Here is a 17,057-nt window from a genome sequence, read left to right on the forward strand (position 1 = left end):
TTAAAATAAAGAGAAGTCATGAGATCATATTTATTATAGTAGATTCGATACATAAACCTTATTAATGTGACAAGTTTCTGTTTAAAGGACCGTTCTGTATTTTCTTCGTTCTTCAGTTTGGACCTGGAGGTCCTGCAGGTCCTCCAGGTCCTGGTCTTCAGGAGTCCAAATCAATCGCTCACTTCTTCTTCACAAACTTCTTGTGGGCGGAGTTTGGGTTGCTCCGCCTCTTGCCGCCACCACAGCGCCCGTCTCTGATCTGCAGGTTGGCGGCTCGGCTGTAGACGTCGTTCTGGCAGAAGGGGGACCCTCCGGCCTCGTAGTCCGGGTCCAGGACATCGGTCTTCTGACGGGCTTTACGGGACAGTCTCTGCTGGGGGAAGCTCTGGTCCTCCACCAGCTGAGGGTTGTTACTGTGTTTACCTCCATGAGGCCGAGGTAGAGGGTGCTGGAACACATGAGACACATGGTACATCAGGTACAAGTACTACAGTCTACTGGTCTTCTACCAGCTGAGGTTTGTTACGGTGTTTACCTCCATGAGGCCAAGGCAAAGGGTGATGGAACACATGAGACATGGCAACAAGTACCGCGCTCAAGCACCGTGCTCTAGTACAGGTCTGATGTACTGTCCCATCTACTGCTACTTTATACTTCACTACATGTCTTTTTACTGCATTTATTTAGTTTTTATATGAATATCTAGTGCTACAGGAGAGAGTGTGTGTGTGTGTGTGTGCGTGTGTCTCACCCTCAGCCCTCTTGGGTTCAGGACTTTGGGGTTCTTAGAGAAGTGCATCTTGGTATTTCCGTCCTCTCCGACCGTCACAGCGAGTTTCTTCAGAGTCGGGTTTCCACAGTGAGGACAGAACACTTTGTTCATGATGCTGGTGGTCCTGAAAGTTAGACCACATCCACATTAAAGACCTGGTCCAGAGACTCTCTGGTCCTCAGGGTTCTATCAACACTAGGTTCTGGTCTCTGGTCCAGAGACTCTCTGGTCCTCAGGGTTCTATCAACACTAGGTTCTGGTCTCAGGTGAATTGGACTCACCTGAAGCAGGCGTGACATCTCAGGATGTAGTTCCTCGCCTGTTTGATCAGCATCCCGTTAACAGACAGAACATGAAGACCGATCTGAATGAGAACGTTCTGGAACGACAGAGGATCAGATTAAAGCATTAATCAATAACCGATTATAGAAGTCATATTTCAAGCATTTTATGCTTTTCTTTGTTCTTTGCTCCCGAAGCAGCTGACAGGTACCGGCAGGCCAGAAGGGCTGCAGCTGCGGTGGTCGCGAATGCTAAAACTCGGGCATGGGAGGAGTTCGGGGAGGCCATGGAGAAGGACTTTCTGTTGGCCTCAAGGAGGTTCTGGCAAACCATCTGACGGCTCAGGAAGGGAAAGCAGGGCTTACCCCAGGCTGTTCTCAGCAGGGGGGGGGAACTGCTGACCCGGACAGGGGACATCGTCGGGCGGTGGAAAGAGCACTTTGAGGAACTCCTAAACCCGACCAACATGTCCTCTGCAGAGGAGGCAGCGCCTGAAGATCTAGGGGGAGGCTCACCCATATCCCTGAGGTAGTCAAAAAGCTCCTCGGTGGCAAGGCGCCAGGAGTGGATGAGATCCGCCCTGAGATGCTGAAAGCGCTGGACATAGTTGGGCTGTCCTGGCTGACACGCCTCTTCAATGTCGCATGGGGGTCGGGATCAGTGCCCATTGACTGGCAGACTGGGGTGGTGGTTCCCATTTTCAAAAAGGGGGACCGGAGAGTGTGCTCGAATTACCGGGGTATCACACTACTCAGCCTCCCGGGGAAGGCTTATGCCAGGGTGCTGGAAAGGAGGCTCCGACCGTTTGTCGAACCTCAGATTCAAGAGGAGCAATGCGGATTCCGTCCCGGCCGTGGAACAGTGGACCAGCTCTTTACCCTCGCAAGACTACTGGAGGGGTTCTGGGAGTTTGCCCAACCAGTCTACATGTGCTTTGTGGACTTGGAGAAGGCTTTCGACCGGGTCCCTCGGGGGTTCTTGTGGGGGGTGCTGCGGGAGTATGGGGTGCCGGACCCATTACAACGGGCGATCCGGTCTCTGTACGACTGCAGTAGGAGCTGTGTCCGCATTCTCGGCAATAAGTCAGACATGTTCCCGGTGGGTGTTGGCCTCCGCCAGGGCTGCCCTTTGTCTCCGGTCCTGTTCGTGACTTTCATGGACAGGATATCTAGGCGCAGCCGGGGGGTGGAGAACGTCAGGTTCGGGGGTCTCGGGATCGCCTCTCTGCTGTTTGCAGATGATGTGGTCCTGTTAGCCTCCTCGGATCGTGACCTCCAGCATTCACTGGGGCGGTTTGCAGCCGAGTGTGAAGCGGCGGGGATGAGAGTTAGCACCTCCAAATCTGAGGCCATGGTGCTCTGCCGGAAACCGGTGGATTGCTCCCTCCAGGTGGGGACGGAGTGCCTACCTCAAGCGAAGGAGTTCAAGTATCTCGGGGTCTTGTTCACGAGTGAGCGTAAGATGGAGCGGGAGATCGACAGACGGATCGGTGCGGCTGCAGCAGTAAAGCAGGCGCTGCACCAGACCGTCTTGGTGAAGAGGGAGCTGAGCCGGAAGGCAAAGCTCTCAATTTACCACTCGGTCTACGTTCCTACCCTCACCTATGGTCACGAACTCTGGGTCGTGACCGAAAGGACAAGGTCGCGGCTACAAGCGGCCGAAATGAGCTTCCTCCGTAGGGTGGCCGGGCTCAGCCTTAGAGATAGGGTAAGGAGCTCGGTCATCAGGAGGGTGCTTGGAGTCGAGCCGCTACTCCTTCGCGTCGAAAGGAGTCAGCTGAGGTGGTTCGGGCATCTAATTAGGATGCCTCCTGGACGCCTCCCACTGGAGGTTTTCCAGGCACGTCCAACTGGGAAGAGACCCCGGGGAAGACCCAGAACACGCTGGAGGGATTACATCTCCCAGCTGGCCTGGGAACGCCTCGGGATCCCCCAGAATGAGCTGGAACATGTTGCCGGTGAGAGGGAAGTCTGGGTCAGCCTGCTTGGCCTGTTGCCACCGCGACCCGACCCCGGATAAGCGGAGGAAAATGGATGGATGGATGAATGTTTAATATGATAATAAACACGCGTTAATAAACGTGTTAATAAACGTGTCAATAAACACTTTATTAAATATGTTAATAAACGTGTTAATGAATATGTTTATTAAAAAACGTGTTTCTATATAATAAAGCAGATCTACTCCATGAATGAACCTTCTAATAGAAAGACCTACAGGTGACCTGGACCTACAGTTACCTGCATGGCGAAGTCGGTGGTCAGACATCCCACTTGGACATCAGCAGGAGCCGTCCAATCAGCAGAGTCCATCTTCACCTGTTTGATGTTACCAGGAGTGATCCATCCTCCTCCATCATCATCATTATTATCTTCATCATCATCGTGGTCTTCAGGCTCGTTCTCTTTGTCTTCGTCTGATTGGTCCTCTGTCTGCAGCGATATGTCCAACCTGATCTCTGATGTGGAGACGTTGTCCACTTTCTAAAGACATCAACATTTATTAATATATTATGAATCAGTAATAAGTTTATATTATTAGATCATTTTATTATTAATCAGTACGATGTTTATATGTTACATATGAGATGTGGAATAATTCCTTCACACCACAGCGTTACCTCTTAGTGTTTGAAGTCTGTTTACTCTTAGCTTAATAAACATGTGAATAAACAAGCGTTAATAAACATGTTAATAAACAAGCGTTAATAAACAAGTGAACAAATATGTGAATAAACATGTGAACAAACATGTGAACGAACATGTGAATAAACATGTTAATTAATAAACAAGCGTTAATAAACAAGTTAATAAACGTGAATAAACATGAGAATAAACATGTGAATAAACATGTGAACAAACATGTGAATAAACATGTGAACAAACATGTGAATAAACATGTGAACAAACATGTGAACAAACAAGTGAACAAACGCGTGAATAAACATGTGAATAAACATGTGAATAAACATGTTAATTAATAAACAAGCGTTAATAAACAAGTTAATAAACGTGAATAAACATGAGAATAAACATGTGAACAAACATGTGAATAAACATGTGAACAAATACGTGAACAAACACGTGAACAAACATGTGAACAAACACGTGAACAAACACGTGAATAAACACGTGAATAAACAAGCGTTAATAAACACGTGAATAAACAAGCGTTAATAAACACGTGAATAAACAAGCGTTAATAAACACGTGAATAAACATGCGTTAATAAACACGTGAATAAACATGCGTTAATAAACACGTGAATAAACATGTGAATAAACAAGCTAAACAAGCGTTAATAAACATGTTAACAAACATGTGAATAGACTAGCATTAATAAAAACGGGTCAATAGACACGAGTCGATGAACATGTTAATAAACGGGTTATTAAACGCACGTTAATAAACGCGTGTTAATAAACACACGCGTTAAGAAACACACGTTAAGAAACACACGTTAGCACGTTCACAAACACGCGATTAGAACACCGACTATAAAACGTATTGGTTCATTGATTGGTCTGTAGTAGGCGGCCCGTAATTGGTTTATTGATTGGTCTGTAGTAGGCGGCCCGTAATTGGTTTATTGATTGGTCTGTAGTAGGCTGCCCGTGATTGGTTTATTGATTGGTCTGTAGTAGGCGGCCCGTGATTGGTTTATTGATTGGTCTGTAGTAAGCGGCCCTTGATTGGTTTGATTGGTCTGTAGTAGGCGGCCTGTGATTGGTTTATTGATTGGTCTGTAGTAGGCTGCCCGTGATTGGTTCATTGATTGGTCTGTAGTAGGCAGCCCGTGATTGGTCTGTAGTAGGCGGCCCGTGATTGGTTTATTGATTGGTCTGTAGTAAGCGGCCCGTGATTGGTTTATTGATTGGTCTGTAGTCGGCGGCCCGCGATTGCTTTGATTGGTCTGTAGTAGGCGGCCCGCAATTGGTTTATTGATTGGTCTGTAGTAGGTGGCCCGCGATTGGTTTATTGATTGGTCTGTAGTAAGCGGCCCGTGATTGGTCTATTGATTGGTCTGTAGTAGGCGGCCCGTGATTGGTCTATTGATTGGTCTGTAGTAGGCGGCCCGTGATTGGTCTATTGATTGGTCTGTAGTAGGCGGCCCGTGATTGGTCTATTGATTGGTCTGTAGTAGGCGGCCCGTGATTGGTCTATTTAGTGCTGTAGAGAAGTCACATGACACCAAACGCTCCCTTTGTTCTGAATGAGCTCAGATCCTGAAGCATCAGGTCTGGTAAACTCACCAGTATTTCCAGCAGACACTCGTCGATGGACGCCAGCGGATCTCTCCAGAACTGGAAAGTGTTGAACTCGTCATCGTCAGCAGAAGACGTCTGTGTGCTCGTCTGGTTCTGTTTGATCTTTGGGTTTAAAACCTCCACAGGATCCTGGAGGAGCAGCGACGACACCAGACGTTACATTTACAGTGAGGAGACTTTGGAGAGGGTTCAGTTTATTTATTCTGCTTTTCCTGCTCTGAGAAGTAAAAATGTCTCCTGAACTGTTACTAACTATAAACACTGTTGATGATCAATGATCACACAAAACAATTTGTTGTTTCTAGTTTGAATCCTCCAACACAAGAAGAAATGGACAGACATGTTTCTATGAGTGGACATGAGGACATGGACTGAAGTCTACAAGGACATGAGCAGATGGACATGAAGGCATGAGGACATGGACTGAAGTCTACAAGGACATGAGGACGTGAAGACATGAGGACGTGAAGACATGAGGACATAGACAGACTTCCTCATGGTCAGACTCACCAGTAGACCCAGCAGGTCTCTGTCGATGGACGGTAGCGGTTCTCTCCAGAACTGGAAGCTGTTGAACTCGTCACCATTTGATGTCTCCGTCTGTTGGACGTCCAAACTGTCCACATGTTTCTGAAGGAACAGCGAGGAAATTATAAACTGGAAAATGTCTCCAACTGATGTTTGAGGCTTTATCTTGATTTTACTCTCCATGAGATGTTTCTATGAGAAGGAAGACTTTTACCTTGGAGGGGAAGTGGAATCCTGCTACGTTAACGGGAGTCTCTGGGTGTCGCTGTGTGCTGTGGATATCAACCTGAGACAGAAAATAAATATATATATATAATAATATATATATATATATAAATATATATATATATAAATGCTCGAAAACCCTCCAATGTGGCTGAATTACAACAATTCTGCAAAGATGAGTGGGCCAAAATTCCTCTACAGCGCTGTAAAAGACTCATTGCCAGTTATCGCAAACTCTTGATTGCAGTTGTTGCTGCTAAGGGTGGCCCAACCAGTTATTAGGTTTAGGGGGCAATCACTTTTTCACACAGGGCCATGTAGGTTTGGATTTTTTTCCCCCCTTAATAATAAAAACCTTCATTTAAAAACTGCATTTTGTGTTTACTTGTGTTATCTTTGTCTAATATTTAAATTTGTTTGATGATCTGAAACATTTAAGTGTGACAAACATGCAAAAAAATAAGAAATCAGGAAGGGGGCAAACACTTTTTCACACAACTGTATATATATATATATATATATATATATATATATATATATATATATATATATATATATATATATATATATATATATATATATATATATATATATATATATATATATATATATATATATATATATATATATATATATATATATATGAGACATATATATATATATATGAGACATAGAGTGATGTCTCAGGTACCTTGACCTCCGGCTCCTTCTTCAGGTGTTCAGAGCCGACGTGTTCCAGCTCCAGCTGGTAGGTCAGAGCCAGAACTTTGATGTCTGTGGCGGAAAGACTTAGGTAGTCTCCGGTCTTCTTAGAGAACTCGGTCACTGAGACAAGAAACAGGAAGAAAAGAGACACCAGACCTCAGGTTTAGTTTAGTTTATCTAGTCTGACGTGTTCAGGTTTAGTTTATCCAGTCTAACGTGTTCAGGTTTAGTTTATCCAGTCTAACGTGTTCAGGTTTAGTTTATCCAGTCTAACGTGTTCAGGTTTAGTTTATCCAGTCTAACGTGTTCAGGTTTAGTTTATCCAGTCTGACGTGTTCAGGTTTAGTTTATCCAGTCTGACGTGTTCAGGTTTAGTTTATCCAGTCTGACGTGTTCAGGTTTAGTTTATCCAGTCTGACGTGTTCAGGTTTAGTTTATCCAGTCTGACGTGTTCAGGTTTAGTTTAGTTTATCCAGTCTAACGTGTTCAGGTTTAGTTTACCCAGTCCGACGTGTTCAGGTTTAGTTTATCCAGTCCGACGTGTTCAGGTTTAGCTTACCCAGTCCGACATGTTCAGGTTTAGTTTACCCAGTCCGACGTGTTCAGGTTTAGTTTATCCAGTCCGACGTGTTCAGGTTTAGTTTATCCAGTCCGACGTGTTCAGGTTTAGTTTATCCAGTCCGACGTGTTCAGGTTTAGTTTATCCAGTCCGACGTGTTCAGGTTTAGTTTATCCAGTCCGACGTGTTCAGGTTTAGTTTATCCAGTCTGACGTGTTCAGGTTTAGTTTATCCAGTCTGACGTGTTCAGGTTTCGTTTATCCAGTCTGACGTGTTCAGGTTTAGTTTATCCAGTCTGACGTGTTCAGGTTTAGTTTACCCAGTCTGACGTGTTCAGGTTTAGTTTATCCAGTCTGACGTGTTCAGGTTTAGTTTATCCAGTCTGACGTGTTCAGGTTTAGTTTATCCAGTCTGACGTGTTCAGGTTTAGTTTATCCAGTCTGACGTGTTCAGGTTTAGTTCATCCAGTCTGACGTGTTCAGGTTTAGTTTAGTTTATCCAGTCTGACGTGTTCAGGTTTAGTTTAGTTTACCCAGTCTGACGTGTTCAGATTTAGTTTAGTTTATCCAGTCTGACGTGTTCAGGTTTAGTTTAGTTTATCTAGTCTGACGTGTTCAGGTTTAGTTTATCCAGTCTAACGTGTTCAGGTTTAGTTTACCCAATCTAACGTGTTCAGGATGAGGCTCTTTAAAGACCAGCTGGTACGGTAGGACGGCCAGACTCTTCCTGGTGGGTTTGTCTCTGATCTCGTTGACCACATCTCTCAGTGTGTAGATGTTGCTTCCGATATCCTGCAACACAAACCAACAGACCGAACTGTGACTATTCAATAAATAATATAATAAAACAGATTTACTCCGTCTTAACATGAATGAACCTCCTAACAGAAGGACCTCCAGGTGACCATGGCCTATAGATGACCTTGGCCTACAGGTGTCACGTGACCATAGACCGTCACGGTGACCACAGACCGTCGCGTGACCACAGACCGTCGCGGCGACCACAGACCGTTACGGCGACCACAGACCGTCACGTGACCACAGACTGTCATGTGACCATAGACCAGAAGTCTTCAACAGGGGGTCCGCGACCCCTAGGTGGTCCGCGGAGATACTGCAGGGGGGGTCGTGAAATGTTTGGTTGATTAGACAATTTTTTTTATTCCACAAATTTAAATGTCTTTAAATAAACATTAACATGAATCCAACATATTGTAGCAAATGGATAAATGGAGGCAGAAGATGTTATCTTTCAGTCAGAAATGCACACATCGACACACAGGAGCTCTCTCAAGCTGGGCACCGGTTCACTCACAGCGTGAGACTAGCCTGGACCTGTCCCCCTACATATATGTTTAAAAAAAAACATGAATGTGTCCATTATTTTAATAGTTCAGTATTGTATGAAAGATAACAGGTATGTTTATGCATAGCAGTGGCACTAATAGGGCATCACTCATTTTTGTTTCCACATTTATGTTTAAAATGAAAACATCAGTTTGAATATCTTGGATGATGATTATCATGCAATTGACAGACAATGTTGATATTGGCATTGGTATCAGCTGACAAGGCATGTTTATAAATGGCAGTGGCACGGCCTCCCTACTCACTGTACCTTGCACATGTTTAACATAAAAACATGAAGATATGAAGCTGTGTATTATTTGAATAGTTTAGTATTGAATTCACAATAAAGAGGTATGTTTATACATGGTACTAGGCCCAGTTTAATATAAAACACAACTTTATACAATATATATAGTCGGGGGTCCCTGCTCCATCTCTCTATCAGTTTGAGGGTCCTTGGCCTGAGAAGTGTTGAAGACCCCTGGTATAAACAGAACAGAAGGTCTTTTATATGAGTCCATTTATTATCCAGCTGATGTTTAGTAGATATTCAATGTTGTTAGCTGCTCCGTTAGCCTGCTGCTAACCCCTGCCATAGACTCCTGTCATAGACTGTTGTGGTGACCACAGACCGTCACGGTGACCACAGACCGTTACGGTGACCACAGACTGTTATGGTGACCATAGACCGTTACGGTGACCACAGACCGTTACGGTGACCATAGACTGTTATGGTGACCATAGACCGTTACGGTGACCATAGACTGTTATGGTGACCACAGACCGTCACGGTGACCACAGACCGTTACGGTGACCATAGACTGTTATGGTGACCACAGACCGTCACGGTGACCACAGACCGTTACGGTGACCATAGACTGTTATGGTGACCATAGACCGTTACGGTGACCATAGACTGTTATGGTGACCACAGACCGTCACGGTGACCACAGACCGTTACGGTGACCATAGACTGTTATGGTGACCATAGACCGTTACGGTGACCATAGACTGTTATGGTGACCATAAACCGTTACGGTGACCACAGACCGTTACGGTGACCATAGACTGTTATGGTGACCATAGACCGTTACGGTGACCATAGACTGTTATGGTGACCACAGACCGTCACGGTGACCACAGACCGTTACGGTGACCATAGACTGTTATGGTGACCACAGACCGTCACGGTGACCACAGACCGTTACGGTGACCATAGACTGTTATGGTGACCACACACCGTCATGTGACCATAGACCGATATGGTGACCACAGACTGTCACGGTGACCAGACTGTTATGGTGACAGAAGTGATACAGCTTCTCCACAGAGTGACCGAAGAGCTGATCACCATGGCAACACCCATGTTCTCTGTGCATCATCTCCTCGCTCCTGCTCAGCGGAAGTGACGTGTAATACTGAGGTAACGAGAGTAACTTGTTGTTTTAAATAAAGGTGAATATTAAATGTAGATTTATTTATGAGTATTTAATGTCAGTCTGGTGTTCATCAGTCCGGAGCTTGAGGGCCTTCTCTCCGGTCTCGTTACCGGACACCGGACGGACCGACGTCACGCTGACTGAGGTCACTTTATTGACTAACGTATTTATTAAAAACTCACCTGCAGCGGAGCTTTCTTTAAAAACGCGCCAGCGTCCGCGACGACATGCGCCACCAGGGTAGACGCCATTTTGGATATATTTTACCGGAAACTGGAGCGACCAATCAGAAGAAAGGAAAAGAGTCTCGTGCAAAGAGAGCACGGTGCGTTCACGAACTCCTCACCACGCATGTAAAGAGAAACACCTTACTTTGAAAGCACATTGTTTTTTGTTTTTATCCATCTTCAATTAGAAATGTTTATTAAATTAAATATTTCTTTTACTAAAATAGTTTTTTTCTTTAATTTCGTTGTTAATATTTTTTGTTGTTAAGTATTTTACCGTTTATTTCCACAGGGCTCGTGAAGAAGTCGTCACGTGTCATTAGGATCACGTGACGTGTTGTTGACAGTGGAAGAAGAAGCAAGATGGCGGCCCGCTGGAGCAGCGAGAATGTGGTGGTGGAGTTTAGAGATGCCCAGGTAACGATGAGCGAAAGCTCCGGACTCCTTACTCACTTTAATATATTTATTTATTAATATTTAGAGTTGTGCAATTAAATAATCAGGAAAGTTGTTAGACAGTAAATAATCAATAATTAGATCTAGTTCATTAAATAAGTAAATTTGTTTAAAGTAGTTTTGTGTTATATATTAATGTTTTTAAGCAACATCAGTCCGATCATCAACAAATATTCATTCATTTTTTTTACAAAGTAGTATTTTACAGTGTGGTATTAGTACTTCTACTGTAACACGAGTACTTTTACACAATAATTAAAGAGTCAGCTGACAAGGAAATAAATAAAGTTATTGGCATCTTTCAGACCAACCTTCTTCTTCTGCACCTTTATTTATGTTTTCTTTAATCTCTTCTTCTTCTTCTTCTTCTTCTTCTTCTTCTTCTTCTTCTTCTTCTGTGGTTTCAGGCCACCGCCATGTCAGTGGACTGTCTGGGTTCACACGCCGTTCTGTCCGGGTAAATTGAGTTCATCTGAACGCACCACAAGAGTTTATAGTGTCCTTTAGTTTAGACAGTGATGCCTTCACTGTCACCCTGTAGACATTGTAACTTTATGGAGACGCCTTCACTGTCACCCTGTAAACATTGTAGCTTTATGAAGACGCCTTCACTGTCACCCTGTAAACATTGTAGCTTTACGAAGACGCCTTCACTGTCACCCTGTAGACATTGTAGCTTTACGGAGACGCCTTCACTGTCACCCTGTAAACATTGTAGCTTTACGAAGACGCCTTCACTGTCACCCTGTAGACATTGTAGCTTTACGGAGACGCCTTCACTGTCACCCTGTAGACATTGTAGCTTTATGGAGATGCCTTCACTGTCACCCTGTAAACATTGTAGCTTTACGAAGACGCCTTCACTGTCACCCTGTAAACATTGTAGCTTTATGGAGACGCCTTCACTGTCACCCTGTAAACATTGTAGCTTTACGAAGACGCCTTCACTGTCACCCTGTAAACATTGTAGCTTTATGGAGATGCCTTCACTGTCACCCTGTAAACATTGTAGCTTTACGAAGACGCCTTCACTGTCACCCTGTAAACATTGTAGCTTTATGGAGACGCCTTCACTGTCACCCTGTAAACATTGTAGCTTTACGAAGACGCCTTCACTGTCACCCTGTAAACATTGTAGCTTTATGGAGATGCCTTCACTGTCACCCTGTAACACTCCATGTTTCCAAACTCAGGCGCCGGTTCCTGTACATGGTGAACCTGGAGGCTCCGTCTGAACCGCCGCGTAAGATCGGGCGTCAGAGTAAATGGGACGTGGGGACGGTCCAGTGGAACCCTCACAGATCAGAGTCCCACGTCTTCGCTGCCTCGGTGAGTTCTGCTGTTAACGACAAAGAAAACAGGCTCCTAAAGTACACACAATAAAATCTGTGTGTGTTTGTCTTCAGAGTAACCAGAGGGTGGATCTTTACTCCTGGAGGAACGGATGTGGAGAAGTTCACACGTCTCTACAGGGACATACCCGGGTCATCAGGTAACTACAGGGTTAAATCAAACACACCTCTGGACATGGTGATGTCTTCAAGGACTCTCTGTTCAATGATCCTCTGTGATGTGTTCAATGACTGTGGCGTGTTCATGTCCTCAGTGATCTGGACTGGTCCTGGTTTGAACCAGAGTTCTTGGTCACCAGCTCAGTGGACACATACATCTACATCTGGGACACCAGGTGAGAGGAATCAATGACATATTTATATTTATATACATGTGTGTATGTATACATGTATATATATGCCTCATTAGCATATCGTGCAACATTAGCATGTCGTGACATTAGCATATTGTGACATTAGCATGTCGTGCAGCATTAGCATAAAGCTGATGTAAACACATTAGGATGTCGTCCTGCAGTAATGACGTCTTTGTTGACTCCACAGAGACACTCGGAAACCCAGCGTGGCTCTTTCTGCTGTTGGTGAGTCTTCTTCATCTTCACTCATTTATAAACTGATCTGGATCTAAATCAATAGGGACAGTGACTCAGCGTATTAGAACGTCTCCTGTTGTGTTTGAATGCTTCCTGTTTTCAATAAAGTGTTTCTATTCTGTTCATTAAAGACGTTCTAACCTGTTGATCTTCTTCTCTTCCAGCCGGAGCGTCTCAGGTGAAGTGGAACCGGAAGAACCAGAATCTGCTGGCGTCCAGTCACGATGGAGACGTTCGGATCTGGGACAAAAGAGTGAGTTTTAATCTGATCTCAGCATGAGCTGCTGAAGGATCTGAAGAATCTGGAGGATCTGGAGGATGTAGAAGATCTAAAGGATCTAAAGTAGGGGTCTTCAACGTTTCTCAGGCCAAGGACCCCCAAACTGATAGAGAGATGGAGCAGGGACCCCCGACTATATATATTGTATAAAGTTGTGTTTTATATTAAACTGGGCCTCGTGCCATGTATAAACATACCTCTTTATTGTGCATTCAATACTAAACTATTCAAATAATACACAGCTTCATATCTTCATGTTTTTATGTTAAACATGTGCAAGGTACAGTGAGTAGGGAGGCCGTGCCACTGCCATTTATAAACACACCTTGTCAGCTGATACCAATGCCAATATCAACATTGTCTGTTAATTGCATGATAATCATCATACAAGATATTCAAACTGATGTTTTCATTTTAAACATAAATGTGGAAACAAAAATGAGTGATGGCCTATTAGTGCCACTGCTATGCATAAACATACCTGTTATCTTTCATACAATACTGAACTATTAAAATAATGGACATATTCATGTTTGGGAAAAAAAAAAAATTTCCGCAGACCTCTGATCTGGAGGATTTAAAGGATCTAGAGGATCTGGAGGATCTAAAGGATCTGAAGGATCCGTGCTGTCACTGTTTGTGTCCTCCTCTCTAACAGAAACCCAACACGGCGGCCGAGTACCTGGCGGCTCACCTGTCTAAGATACACGGCCTCGACTGGCATCCCGACAACGAGTTCATCCTCGCCACGTCCAGCCAGGACAACTCTGTGAGGGTGAGGAAAACAAATGCACTGTTCACATCAGAGAGCAAAGAGCAGAAACGTTGATCTTCATCAGCTGGACACCAGAAGACTTCTGGTCTCTGAATCTCTGAATCTCTGAATCTCTGAATCTCTCTCTCCTGCTTTGTGTTTAGTTTTGGGATTTCCGACAGCCCAGGAAGTACCTGAACATCCTGTCCTGTCAGGTTCCAGTGTGGAAGGCCCGATACACGGTGAGTCTCAAACGCAACATCAATCATCCTTAAACACCAGTTCACTAGTAAAGACGCACAGAGTCATCGTCCAGGTGTCCTCAGATGAAGATCAGTTATAAAGCTTCATACAGACGGCACCAGTCTGAGTTCTCCTATTTATGGACCAGCAGACATCGATGTATTTATGTATGTCGTGTGTTCAGAGTGTGTTCTGTGTTGTGTGTTGACAGCCGTTCTCCAACGGTCTGGTCACAGTGATGGTTCCTCAGCTGCGGAGGGAGAACAGTCTGCTGCTGTGGAGCACGCTGGACCTCAACAGTCCGGTTCACGCCTTCGTGGGACACGACGACGTGGTGCTGGAGTTCCAGTGGAGGCCGCAGAAAGAAGGTGACCCTCAATGACACAGGTGGAGCTAGGCTAACAGTTTCCCTTGGCTTCCAGTCTTTGTGCTAAGCTAGGCTAAAGGTCTTTTTATTTCACCGTCAGAAGTCTTCACATTCTGCACAAAGTGTAACATTAAGAAATGTTTCCACGCTGCTTCCTGTCGAACAATGTGAGCGCCATGTTTCACTGATCAGCTGACGTTGTGTTGTTTGTTTGTTATCTTCCTGACGTGTTGTTTGGCTGTTGTTGTGTTGTTTGTTTGTTTGTTGACAGGCTCCAAGGACTACCAGCTGGTCACGTGGTCCAGAGATCAGACTCTGAGGATCTGGAGGGTGGATCCTCAGCTACAGAAGGTCAGTGAGCAGCTTCAGAGACGCGTGTCCTCCTGTTTGTCACGTGTCCTAATGTCTGCATGTTGTTGTTGTTGTTGTGTAGCTGTGCGTCAGTGACGTGGTGGACGAGCTGGGGGACGGGATGTCTCTCACCGTGGAGACAGAGAAGTCTCTGGTGTCTCAGGAGCCTGACGGTCAGTTCAGTGTCGGCCTTGCTGCCGAGAACCTGCAGGGTGAGAAAGAATGAAAGAGTTCATTATACGAATGAATCAGACTCACATCTCAGTGATGATGATGATGATAATAACAATCCTGTCCTCTGTCCTCTGTCCCTCAGATCAGGACGGGTCTCTGGCCTCTGTGGTGGGTTCAGGTGTCCCTCAGACGTTGCAGCAGGAGTTTTCTTTGGTGAACCTTCAGATCAGAAACGTGGACGTGGAGGTGAGACAGAGACGTTTTTAATCAACTGTCAATCATTTAAATCTAATATCTGCCTTTTCAAAATAAAAGCACCTGAATCCCTCTTTGATGTTTTACAGATTTAGTTGTTTTATTTTATTTTAGTGCCAGCTGGCTTCACATTCATGTTAGTCCGTGAGTTAATCAGTCACTGTGAATGAGAACCCATAAGATGATGTCATGGTTCTGTTCAGATGGACGCGTTGAACCGGAGCTGCGTGGTGTCGGCTCACTTCGGCAGCCATCAGGTTCACCTGGTGGTCAAGTTCCCCGCTCAGTATCCCAACAACGCCGCGCCCACCTTCCAGTTCGTCTCCCCCACGACCATCCCGTCCGCCACCAAGACCAAGATCCAGAAGGTACGGACGCTCCTGAATGCACCGTTTTCACTGGTTCTAACTGGTTCTTTATTTAAACACTTTGTTGTGTTTCTGTGTTCAGATCCTGACCGACACGTCTCTTCAGAAGGTGAAGAGGAACCAGAACTGTCTGGAGCCGTGTGTCCGACAGCTGGTGTCCTGTCTAGAGTCAGACGTGGTGAGGACACGCTGGACATGAAGCTCAGGACACGGAGGACGTCTTCAAAGGTTCTGTCTTCATAATGTCTTTCTGTCTGTCAGACGCAGGAGGACGGTCCGGTCTCCGGTCCCTTCGTCCTGTCCAACCCCGTCACTCCGGCTCTGCAGGCGTTCCCTCGGGTCACCAACACGTACGGGTCTTACCAGGTAGGACATGAGACACGAGACACCTACAGGAGACATGAGACATGAGACGGACGTTTGTGTCATGACTAACGATTTTATGATCTTTCTTGTTTCTAGGACGCTAACATCCCGTTCCCTCGGACCTCCGGCGCTCGTTTCTGTGGCGCCGGCTGTCTGGTTTACTTCACCCGACCAATCACCATGCACCGCTCGGCCCCGCCCACTGAGCCCACTCCCAGGTAAACACACACACATACACACACACACACACAGGTGTCTTCAATCAACATCGATGAGCTTTTATTGTGAAGCTTACAGGAAGTAGTCAAAGTCTATTCTCCATCAGAACTAGTTTGTACGACGACAACAAAACGTGTTTCTAGTTTGTTTAGAATCTACGCTAACTGTGTGTGTGTGTGTGTTTGTGTGTGTAGGTCCCTGTCCGCTCTGTCGGCCTATCACAGCGGAGTGTTGACTCCCATGAAGATGCGTTCAGAGTCTCAGAGCACGCTGCGTTTGTACAGCGGCAGCCCGACTCGCTCGGACAAAGACACCGTGTCCATCTCGTCCTTCTACTATAAAGAACGGGTGAGACAGACTCACACACGTGTGTGTATATATATTTGTATATATATACATATTAGTGCTGGGCAAGTTAACGCGTTAACGCATTCATTAATTAACGCCGACAATTATGTTATCGCGCGTTAACGCAGTTTTCTTTTTTTATTATTAAGCGGAAATTTTTAACACAAGAACCGACAGCGAGCGGTGAACAGCTGTTTGTGTGGCGTCTCTTCCTGCTGCCGCTCCCCCCCCCCCCCCCCTTCACTCCCGTCACCTCCTGTCTCACACACACGCACATGCGCGATCGTCTCCTTACAGGATCAAACATGATGATATCAAAATACATATTGTGGTGTTTTTAAATGAGCTGTGGGCCTCTCCTCCTTCCTATTCTCCAATCAGAAGCCCCCAATCTCTGCCTCCCGCCGCTGGTCGGTCCAAACCCTCTGTGATTGGCCGGTACTGATCTCTGTCTGTCCTCTTCATGATTCTAACGAAGTGACCTCATGTGTTCTGGATCTGATCCGTTCATTTAGTTTGTCTACTAAATAATTCCAGTGGAACGAAGTCTTCACTCATGAAACCAACGCTTACCTTTC

General features: G+C 45.3%; 2 protein-coding genes across 6 annotated transcripts in view; one reads left to right on the plus strand and one right to left on the minus strand.

Annotated features, from left to right (window-relative positions):
• Positions 1-16: 16 nt before the first annotated feature.
• On the minus strand, positions 17-10,416 carry nob1 (NIN1 (RPN12) binding protein 1 homolog). Its single transcript, XM_076083184.1, has 10 exons — positions 10,309-10,416; positions 7,997-8,129; positions 6,766-6,899; positions 6,064-6,135; positions 5,832-5,951; positions 5,307-5,450; positions 3,295-3,537; positions 1,054-1,151; positions 752-896; positions 17-448 (listed from the first exon to the last, which is right to left on the minus strand). The coding sequence occupies exons 1-10, from the start codon at positions 10,375-10,377 to the stop codon at positions 179-181; spliced, it is 1,428 nt and encodes a 475-aa protein (XP_075939299.1). The 5' UTR covers positions 10,378-10,416; the 3' UTR covers positions 17-178.
• A 247-nt stretch (positions 10,417-10,663) lies between these two features.
• wdr59 (WD repeat domain 59) overlaps positions 10,664-17,057 on the plus strand; it is a 16,074-nt gene continuing 9,680 nt past the window's right edge. For 2 of the 5 annotated variants that reach the window (XM_076083172.1, XM_076083173.1), the window contains exons 1-18: positions 10,664-10,770; positions 11,217-11,266; positions 12,003-12,138; positions 12,216-12,301; positions 12,416-12,496; positions 12,705-12,742; positions 12,919-13,007; positions 13,693-13,809; positions 13,953-14,030; positions 14,243-14,399; positions 14,670-14,749; positions 14,832-14,961; positions 15,066-15,169; positions 15,382-15,546; positions 15,629-15,724; positions 15,808-15,912; positions 16,009-16,130; positions 16,326-16,479. In XM_076083172.1, the coding sequence (XP_075939287.1) occupies positions 10,717-10,770; positions 11,217-11,266; positions 12,003-12,138; positions 12,216-12,301; positions 12,416-12,496; positions 12,705-12,742; positions 12,919-13,007; positions 13,693-13,809; positions 13,953-14,030; positions 14,243-14,399; positions 14,670-14,749; positions 14,832-14,961; positions 15,066-15,169; positions 15,382-15,546; positions 15,629-15,724; positions 15,808-15,912; positions 16,009-16,130; positions 16,326-16,479 (1,842 nt within the window). In that variant the 5' untranslated portion in view covers positions 10,664-10,716. The other 3 variants (XM_076083177.1, XM_076083175.1, XM_076083174.1) reach the window with 3 other exon arrangements.

The sequence above is a fragment of the Anarhichas minor genome, unplaced genomic scaffold, assembly GCF_050575085.1.
Source record: "Anarhichas minor isolate MPS153535 unplaced genomic scaffold, ASM5057508v1 ptg000123l, whole genome shotgun sequence".
Taxonomy (NCBI): domain Eukaryota; kingdom Metazoa; phylum Chordata; class Actinopteri; order Perciformes; family Anarhichadidae; genus Anarhichas; species Anarhichas minor.

Excerpts from the sequence above, each read along its gene's own strand:
- nob1 (XM_076083184.1), bottom strand. The coding sequence starts at position 10,377 with ATGGCGTCTACCCTGGTGGCGCATGTCGTCGCGGACGCTGGCGCGTTT. Across the intron at positions 6,900-7,996 it reads TCCTGAACACGTTAGATTGG|TGACCGAGTTCTCTAAGAAG; the intron begins GTAAACTAAACC and ends TTCTTGTCTCAG. Across the intron at positions 897-1,053 it reads AGATGTCACGCCTGCTTCAG|GACCACCAGCATCATGAACA; the intron begins GTGAGTCCAATT and ends TCTAACTTTCAG.